The sequence below is a fragment of the Morone saxatilis genome, unplaced genomic scaffold, assembly GCF_004916995.1.
Source record: "Morone saxatilis isolate NCDOM2014 unplaced genomic scaffold, NCSU_SB_2.0 Contig4, whole genome shotgun sequence".
NCBI lineage: Eukaryota > Metazoa > Chordata > Actinopteri > Moronidae > Morone > Morone saxatilis.
Genome location: NW_023339984.1, coordinates 15,578,412 through 15,588,847, shown reverse-complemented (window position 1 = coordinate 15,588,847; position 10,436 = coordinate 15,578,412). Strand labels below are relative to the sequence as shown.

General features: G+C 40.8%; 1 protein-coding gene across 2 annotated transcripts in view; it reads right to left on the bottom strand.

Annotated features, from left to right (window-relative positions):
- Positions 1 to 9,882, bottom strand: part of col4a6 (collagen, type IV, alpha 6) — a 119,569-nt gene extending 109,687 nt beyond the window's left edge. For both annotated transcript variants that reach the window (XM_035675059.1, XM_035675060.1), the window contains exons 1-3: positions 9,767 to 9,882; positions 9,477 to 9,596; positions 9,242 to 9,287 (exon numbers count right to left, since the gene is read on the bottom strand). In XM_035675059.1, coding sequence (XP_035530952.1) covers positions 9,242 to 9,287; positions 9,477 to 9,487 — 57 coding nt within the window. In that variant the 5' untranslated portion in view covers positions 9,488 to 9,596; positions 9,767 to 9,882. The remainder of the gene's footprint in view (positions 1 to 9,241; positions 9,288 to 9,476; positions 9,597 to 9,766) is intronic.
- Positions 9,883 to 10,436: the final 554 nt, after the last annotated feature.

Sequence of the window (10,436 nt, the reverse complement as noted above, 5' to 3'; positions counted from 1 at the left end):
TACATCGACTAACAACCTTTTCTGCTGAACTACAAAAAACTAGCTAACTAACAACGATGGTAATTCCTGGTCTGTTTTTAAGCTTTAACAATTCAACTTAAAGTAAAGAAACACTAAAAAATGTTTCAGTGCAGAATTACAGAAAGAGAGCTTTTCTCCGTCACACTGTTGAGTCGAGTTAAAGCTAACGCTGCCTTGCTAAAGGTAAACTTAAACAGGGTTTTAGAGCTGTGCACACATTTGCTTTGGTTTGGTTTACATTAGCTGTCGGCCGCATTATGTCAGATTGCTGGGCAAATATGTGCACCTCCGCCTTTATTACCCACAACAATGACATTAATGTGGACCCGAGTATGTCATTAACGTCTCGATTAAAGAACATTAATGGTAATTAGAAAAGCCACTCAAACGCACACTCGCATACACACACCTTGTCCCTACAGGGTCAGACCACCACCACAGTAAACTGACAAACAAAAGAAGATGTGTTCCCTCTGCACAGGCATGCATATGATAATTGCAGTGAAGAGGAAAAATGTTTGACTTAAAGGGCTGATGTTGGTGTCTAATGCCAAAGTAATGATGTTGCAGTGGAAAAAGTGGAACATCAAAGCAAAAGGGGGAATTGAACCTGTCAGGCTTCCTGACTTCAAAACGAACTTTAAGTCCCCGAGGGGGTTAAGTTTCTATGGTTTTTGTTTTAAAATCAGCATGAGCAATAAAAGGTTTAGAGCCTAAGAAATGTTTACTTAAAGCAGTACTAATAGATTTTGCAGCACCTTTAAAGGTTATAGAAATTAAATGTTAGCAACATTATCTTTTAATTTGGGAGTTTTTAGTCTCCACCAACTCCTTAAATATGTGGGTCTTTAGATGCTAAATGTGCTTCTATGTTCACCAGCTATAGATGCTAACTGTGTCTGTCTGTAGTTTGCTGCTGAGTAGATAGCGTACAGTGGGTCTAGTAGAGTATTTTTAGTGAAAACAGCCGCCTGCTGCTACTAGAATCCAGATCAATGAGGAGAAAAATGAGCTGAAAGACGTTAAAACTCCTTGTAGAGCAGAGGGGAAGAGCATAATCAGGCAGTAATTCTCTATGGGACCCCTATCATATTACACAAACACATAGTCATTTAATCTATTGTTACTACAAAAATATTGATTCACAAAGCTTCAAGTTGCCAAACCTGCCCAGTCTAGATTAAAAGGGGTCAATATTTGGGTATATTTACATTAAAAGCAAAGAAAGGAGCAACGAGTGGGGAGTCTGAATGGGACAAGGTCAACAAAATGAAGCTAGAAAAGGAAGAATGAAAGACAGACAGAGGAGAAAACCCAACAAATGGGGAGAAGTTGATTGGACGACTAATCCTTCTGAAGTGCAAACAGCCTTGAGGGGAGCGATGGCATTAAGGAGAAGGGACCGGGCACGTCGAACAAGCTAAGACAGCACTCCCACCGAGCATCCAGCCAGCCAAACACTGCTCCACCTCAGCTCCTCTCTGACAAGCCTAAAGACATTCACAAACAGACGCCCGGGGGCCAGCAGATAGATAGAGTAACCCCCCGCCATCCCTCCCCTCTCTATCGGTGCTGTTTTTGCTCGTCTCCCTTTCATGAGAGGCAGAAAAGGCAAAAGACAAAGTGCGATAAACAAATCTGGAGAGTGGGCGAAGGAATGTTAAGCCGTCGCCGCGGCCGCGAGTCCCTGCTGGCTTTGTACTCGTACGACCTCTGACCTCCGCGACCAATCGGGGGACAAAATGACAGCGTGTGCTTCGTCGAAAGAGAAGGTGGCTGTGCCAAGGCTTGGCAGATGGAGGGGGATGATGTGGTGACATGTAACCGTTTCCCTGCCCTGTCCTGTGACGTTTGTTGCCACAACCTTTAAACTGGCACTTCAATCGCAACACAAAGCGATACATTTGGTTGGTTTGGCAAGAATCCTGGCTTGTACCAGCGCTCAACTGCTGCCAAGCCTCACATAAATCCCAATCACAGGCATGATTAATACTTTCAAATGCCATACCAACAGCTAATTACACAAATAAAGTTGAAATGCAACACAAATAGTATCTATTGAAGAGCAGGGACAAACAGTTACATTTCATGTCATCCTTATTGATGGTTACTAATGAGCTGTTGCACATCTGCGCCAAAGATAATGTGCTTTTCATGCCTTTTACCCTTATCTGTAAAGATATCTGAAGGGATGCATGGAAAGATGAATGGACGCAAATGACACAGAGGCTTTTTGGCAGAATTGGAACGCAAACACTGTTAACAAGTCAAAGGCGAACACACCAACGAAGGGAAGGGAAAGGGAGGGTAGATGCAGCGTCTGTCAACAGTTAGGCCAACAAACTTCTTTCTCTGTGTTGATTTTGATTGATTTAACAAATTTATATAACAGAGATTGTGTAACATTCCTCAGAATTCAAGACCTGGTCCATGCAAGGTTCTTCTAAAGAAGTATCACAAAGGACAAAGGTCATTCACGGTTTTTGTAGCAGCTCTTGGTGTTTTGGTGGAAAGCTAATAATGCTAGCCAAACATTTGTACCTTCAAAACTAGAAAACGTAGATTGCTTCACCTGTGGTAAAAAGAAAGGGGAGGATGACATATGATAATAAACTGATATACCTTAATTTAATTATTGGTTAAGGCCACTTATAAAGCAAAAATGTAACAGTTTAACAAACATTGGTTCAAGTATTTGCTGCTTTTCTTCTATCCTATCTATCTATATAAGTCAAAACAACACATTTAAAGATATCAAATTTGCCAGTAGTTAGTCAGTATGACCAGTTGCAGCAAATAATAGAGGCAGAAAAGCAGCATAGGTGCACCGTTGTGCATACATGATACACATGATATTTGGTTTCATACATTGCTCTCCCCTGACTCCAGATTAGCTTTATTTGTGTACATAGCTGTGGCATTAAATACCCAAGAAGCCAGTGTGTCCTCTTAAATGTCTCTGGCGAGGGTATTTCCCAGTGAAAAAAGAGCCCTTCATCCCACCTGCACAAGCAACACACACAAACACAGAGATATATGATTTTATGGGAAACATGCTTGAATGGATGTAAGCACCACACAGGTAGCAGAGTCTTAACTGTAGGCGTGGGAGAGAAACAGCAGGGGCTTTTCAACTGTATGTTAAACCTGCTATATGTGGTTTATAGGTTTCCTAATGCACTTACTGAGAAAGTACTTAAACCTTCTTCTGAAGAAACTACAGAGAGCGAAAAGTAGGGTAAAACTTAAGGGGGGGAAGGAAGACGGATATTCCAGCTTTGATTACATGCAAAGAAATGCGGTTTAGGGCGAGAGCGGGAAGTGAAAGGTGAATGAAAGGTAGTGAAAGAGAAAAAAGGAGGGATAAAATAATCTGCATCCTGACTCCTCCAGATATGGACCACAAACTGGGACAGAGCAGCATGACCCTGGTCACACACACACACAAAAAACACACTCTCTCCAGTCCGCTCTTTCCTCTATCACATTTCAAAACAATGTCAGAACTTTTTCATAAACTTGACTAATCTCATCCTGACCCAAATCATCGTCTTGTTTCCAGGCAAAAGCCTTTGGGGGAATGTAAACTACAGCACAGTCACATCTATTCCTTGCATCCGGGAACATACTGATATTGGGCAAAGTCATAAATCATGTTTAATAAGGTTTGACAGGTCTCTCTGCACTACAATTATGTGGTTTTGGCGCTTGTCGCCTTCTTCTCACACAGTGAAAATGTAGGCTTATAACGCTCGCTTCTGATATGTCAAACGTTTATTTTTACAAAGCTGCGTTATGCAGTCAGCTGGAAATGGAAATGTAATGCTCATTCTCATGAACTATCGTTGGCATTATATCAAATATATCGAATTGTGACAACAACCGCAACATTTTGGTCAAAAACACTAAGCCTTTACAACAACGGTTTTGCTAAAAACGGAAGTTGTGTGAAAACGATCCTTGTGCACACGGATCGGCAGAAAAACGATTAAAACGTTGTCGTTTGCGCGCCATTGTCAGTAGGTGGCGGTGCAAAATTCCAACTCAACACCACAGAAGAACACCAGAGAAGAGAAGATGGCGAATGCATGTCTCGAATCGTATGCCTATCTCGTTGAAAGCGTAAAAGTCGTGACCGTTTTCACAGCAAATGCATATTGCCAGTTTACACAACTTCTAAAATACTATAATATTTTTAAATAATTACACACTATAAAAAGTGCAACCTCATTTCCATACAATGAGGTTTGATTCAAGAAAAATGTGGTTATTTCTTTGTAGTTACAGAAATTTAAAATCTAGCAAACAAAAATAGTGGAAGCTTATATACAAATAATGAAGAAAAGAAAGAATAAATTGGGCTGTAATACCACAGGAAGGGTGAGGAGGCTGTGGGGGAGCACCACTCGCAAATCAAACCACAAATCAACTGGTAATGGATTGCCTGACTTGTGGGAGCAGCGAGGGCAAAAAGTGATAGGAAAAGGGGGTGTGAGGGGGGTAATGATCGGATGAGGGAGGCAGGAGGAGGACAGCAGGGGAAAGGAAGGAGGAGGTGGGGGACTCAGTTGAGTTGGGGAGGGTCTCGCGACCACAAATCAAGCAGTGATCAGTCGCCTCACTTAGTGTTTCTGGAATGTTCCAGCCTATAGCACCTGCAGGGAGTGGGAGACAGCCTGACAAGTCCTGCCAAGCTCTGGAGGAATTCAACAGAGGGAGGGAGAGAGGAGAGGAGGGGAGAGGGGGAGTAAATGGTTGTCCCTGCAGTTTGTACCATACAACTCAGCAAGTTTTCGGCATCATTTACGCAGCAAAACTACCTCTGGTACCTTTAATATCACTAATATTGAACACTGGAACACAGATCAACCTTAAGTTAAATGCCATTTTTACGAAGTGACCATGTTAGGAAACCAAATATCAAAAAAACTACAAAAGACCTATGCAGATATGCTCAGAAATCCACAAATGCACTGAAGTCACTTTATATGACTATAAATTACATTACATTGTATGTTTTAAGATAAAATGTCCAAATTAGCTGGTTCCAGTTTTTCAAATGTGCTAAACTGCATCGAAAACATTCAAAATATCATAAAAAAACACAACAGCATTATTTCTATTCTGCAAAATGACAACATCTACTGCCAGAAGAGATCTCAGAGGACATCAAAATGAGCCTCAATTTAGAAAAATCACCTTCCTCTGCAAAGATTAAACAGTATGTACTAATGTGTACAACCCATTCATCTCGCATGCCAACTGGGGCTAAACAAATGTAATAGAATAAATTTCTGGATGATTTCCTAACACTCCAACCTTTGACTGCCTCCTCTCCTTCCCGTCATGCCTCCTCCCCTCTCTTCACTATTCCTCCTCACCTGTGTGTGATGTTTTCCCTGTGCCAACAGCTGTGTCAGCCCTTACAGACACTCTGGAGCAGCTCTGAAAGGTTTTCTCTCGCAGTATGTTCACTGAAACATAGTTTTCCAGCAAAAGTTGTATCATTGATGTCCCAGTGGTGAAGCCTAGCACTGAGGCCAACATTAAAACTCTATAAATATAACAACCAAGCTATAAAGTGAGCCGACCGAAAGAACTGTGGTGCGTGTTTGATTACTAATGATAAAAAATAATGCTAAAAATACACACCTATATCTAAATGTACAGTAGGTTGACGTGATTCAGTACATTTCTAGTTAAAAAGAGAGTTTGCTCACTTAGCCTGAACAATCTGTCTTTAGCGTCAGAACTAGCAAGCAAACTCGCGAGCTAGCACGATAAACAATAGGCCACTACTTGCCGCGACCAGGCTAACGATTTATGTACGCGGAGGTCTAACAAAATGGCTGCTTGGCTTTGTTGCATCAAATGAAATCTCTTAAAAAAAGTGTGGTTGTACACACCTAAGAAGTATGTTTATGTTCATATTTATGTTTAAACTACATTAAATATGTTAACATATCATTCCAGAAAACAAAATTTTTCATTTGTTTTCCCTCCAATTTCCACTAACGGCAACTAAAGCATGATTTTGAAGGTGTATTAGACTGTATATTACAGTATTATTCCAATGAGAGCTGCTGCTAAATGCTAATTCTGTTTAGTTGCAACTAAAATTAGGTCTAGTAGCCTCATGTATAAAAACTTCTGGAGCAAATTCCATGGAAAACGAGAGCCAGTATGAACTGTAAGATATATTATTACAGTGTATGGCCTGGCTTTCCCGTATTAAGGACATTTATACAGCACTCAAGGTGTTGTTTGCAGTCTAAAAACTAATTGTCTTTATGTCTGTGACTTACAAACAAAGTTACCCTGATCTTATCTCATGCTCGCTACAATGCCATCGCTGTCTCATCTAGTAAGCTTAAAACAAGCGTGTTTAGTTTTCTCTGATGACACTGATAACTCCAGATAAAGACCTTTCTTTTGCTATCAGTGTACAGTAGCACAGAAAGGAGAGGAACTTCACATCTTGACTCAGCCTGGGCTGGACCGCCGCCGCACCACAGCGATACCCACCCAAAGACCCAGTTACCAAGGTTACGGCAGCCCAGACCACCCAATGAACTCATCTGTCAGTCACTCAACCCCACACACACACACACGTATCCGTCCACTCAGCCACCCAGTCACCCACACGCACGCATATACAACACAAAACAACGGGGAGGTGGGAAGTGGGTGGAGGAGTCAATTCAAAGTCAATGCAACTCCATCAGCCGAGTCCCATTGAGACACAGGAAGCTTTCGGCTGCTGATTCGCTTTAATGTTCACCGTCAGCGTCTCTGTCGCAGCCGACGACAACCTGTCGCTCAGCTGGCGGAGCAAGGCACTAACACTGCTGCGCTTGAGTCCCTCTATGATAAAGTTCAGCCCCAGGGTTGAGGATGATAAAGGAAGGAAGGATGATGAAGTATGATATTTTAAGCAGCTGTGGAATGTAACTAAGTACATTTACTCAAGTACTTATCATCAGATGCTACTTTATACTTCTACTCCAGTACATTTCAGAGGGAAAAATTACTTTTTTCTCCACTTTACTTACTTTAAGTACTAGTTACTTAAGATTTTATCAGCTTATGGTACTCCAATATGGTGCACTGTTACAGATTTAACCACCAGCTAATATATAAAGTCATTGATATTAGCACTGACTTGACTAACCACAACAATATACTACTTACATATTGAAACAAATTATAAAATATAGAAAAATATGACACTCAAAAAGGACATGTTTCTGCATAATAAGTACTTTTACTTTCAGTACTTTAAGTATATTTCTGCAAAAATACTTCTGTATTTCTCCTCAAGTAGAATTTTGAATGCTAGACTTTTACTTGTAATGGAGTATTTTTATATTGAGGTATTGCTACTTTGAATACTTGACACTTTGAATGAAATGGTATTTTGTCACTACTTGATGACAATCCCATGCGCTCATAAAGGTTTTAAAGACTTCTAAAAGAGTGAAATTTAAGCTTTATAAGCTTTTACCCAACATCAGATAAATGCTGTGCACATATTAATCAGAAACAGCACACATTTTTGATTCTCCTCCAACCACAAAGGTCTGGCCAAACTAACAAGAAAGAAGCCATGTTGCCCCCTATCAGTCTGAATGACACCATCAAACACCACTGCTCTTTCTTATTCTAATACAGGAGGTGAAGGGTGTAGTGTTACATTGACCATCGTCTTCACAGCTTAACCTGACCCACGAGTCAGTTTAAGTTGTCACAATAAAGTTTATTTTAATCTTCCTCTATTAATTTAGTGGATGTTCTCCTACAGAGCTGCACTTGTATAGGAAATTGTTAAAACCATGTGTCTCCAAACTGTCAAATTTCATGAGCTAAGAAAAAAACAGATGTTTCCAGCTTTGTGACAATGTCTTCTCCAGATGACCCAATGCACAAACTTTCATAAACCCTTTATAGCACACTGTAATGTAGTTGTGAGCTGTTATTGGTGTATTTGTCCACAACTACAACCCATGTAAACAGATCATGGAAGACAGTAATAGTGAAACACAGAAATACTATAAAAGATGGCTTCATATGAGATGAACAAACACTAAAAATGCTCTTTTGTCTGTTAAAACTGCATTATAAACCTTATAAATGCTATAGGTTAAAGTGTTACCAAAATTCTACATTTGGAGACACATGGGTTAATTTTTCACTGTACTAGTCAATGAATTCATGTATTAATCCACAGTTACTGCATAGTGGCCGGTGGGTTATGAAAGCATTATCTTAAAAGTAAGATTTGAGTTAAAAACTCCACATGATAGGAAGCAGCAAATAATAATTAGAAAGTAAGAAAAACAGATGTACAGCACTTTAAAATGCTCTAACAGGCTAGAATATAAAAGTTTAAAGAATGCAATTTGTGACTTCTGAGTGGCATGAAGGAAGCAGATAAGCCCTGTCTGCTTGCACTCTCTTGCTGCAGCAGATGTGGCCCTCAGCAGTAGGATGTCTTGCATAGGTGTGGCTTGGAAAAAAAAGTTGCCCCAATAATCTCCTTATCCTAAATATTCATCAGCGGGGCGGGGTCTGAATTGCAAATGACTCTGAGCGGGCCCACTCAAATATGAACGGCTTTTTTTCTGACCCTTGGGCTACTTATAAATGCAAACTTCACACCAACGCTCTAAAAAAAAATGACCCACATAGTTTAAGAGGGAGTTTGGCACAAACGGTGCGGCACTGAACGCACCTGGAAGTTTCATTTATGAAATGAGAGTAGAAAGTACCACAGAACACGGACTGGGAGTGTCCTTTAAGCATTGGAGAGAGCATAAGACATATTTATAAATGTGTCTCCTCATGCGGCAGGCTGAAGGCACCCACAGCGTGACGCATGGAGGACTACAGAGACCTGTGCAGAGTGCAGGTCTCTGCTGTGGGTAACACACGCATGACAGTCACTTTATAAACATATAATTAATGCAACAAGTGGACGCTGGAGTATTAAATCGTATCTTCTAAAGTTGTTCCAAGCAGATTGGACTCCCCGTTTGGTCCCATTGGGTCAGCTGAGCCATTTACGCGCATTAAAAGGATCAATTCCAGCACATTACACAGTCAAAATGCAACAAAACAAACATATTCAGCTTCACGGTTTATGCTGCATCGGTGCTCTAAATAAACCGAGCGGAGAGCCACTTCACCTGAAGGAGTGTAATAGTAAACAAATGGGACTTACTCCGTGCGTAGATCCCACTGCCAAGGCAACTCCTATCACACAAATCCTGTAAGAGAAATAAATACTTTGATTAGTTGGTTTTTCCCAGTGATTATGTGGTAGATAAACTGCGGCGGAGCAGCGCTCATATGGAGACCCAAAGCCTCGACCACCGCTTCGGGCTGCTTGCGAAGCCCGAAAACTAACTTTGAATAAATCAGTTTGGAGCGTGATTTTTAAGAGGAAAATTGCTTACAGGAGATTCATTTTGATCCGACTGGTAGAGGGGGAACCGCAGGTCGACACTCGACTCCCTTGTCTTCACCAGCAAGGCACTTCAAACGCGCTCATCGACGGCTCCAAAAAACCCTGTCATCTACCCGGAGACAGAGAGAAGGAGAGAGAGATAAAGTAGTCCCACCGCCAAACACAAACCGCCTCCACACACACGCACACACACAGCTTCAAGCGCTAAAACACAAGCAGCAAGGGAAAACCTCTTTCTGGGTGATTTCTTTCATAAAACGGGGGCTTTATCCAACTCACCAAAGTTGCAGCGGTGAAGTCGCTGCTGCTGCGCTCTCCGGGCTGTTGCGCTTCAACTCTGCAGCGCACCACAGCAGCAGGAGAGGAGGGGCCAACACATGTCATTCATGCCTCCATACCTTTGACTACAACAGGAGATTTTACCCAGTCACACAGACCGTAACCTCTTCAAACTGTGGAGTGCAGCAGAGGAGACGGTTCTATCCCGAGGAAGTCTCTGTTTGGTTTGAATCCACGAAAAACGCAAAAAATATACAGAAAATATTTCGATATTAAAGATATTACAAAGACCTTTATGTCTATAGGTAATGCTCAATTGTGATTTTACAGAAACCAATATAAACATTTTTATATCTTTATTCTTTTCTTAATCCACTGTGATATCAACATAATATAGTTTTTAAATAATTACTGACATTTAAAGTGACCTTATAGCCAACTTAATGCAACATTAGAACCCATATAATCAATATAGTAGCCCTGAGAACATTAAGTGTGGTACTAACTTTTATTTAATCTCTTGTGGTTGAATGACATTTCTATCAAGTATCATACATTTGCAATAAACCCACAAATATTTTTTCTTTAAACTTTTTTTAAAAAAGGATCCTGCAAGTATCTACCAGGTTTACCATCGCTCATGTGTTGTCATATCATGAGTATGAGATCA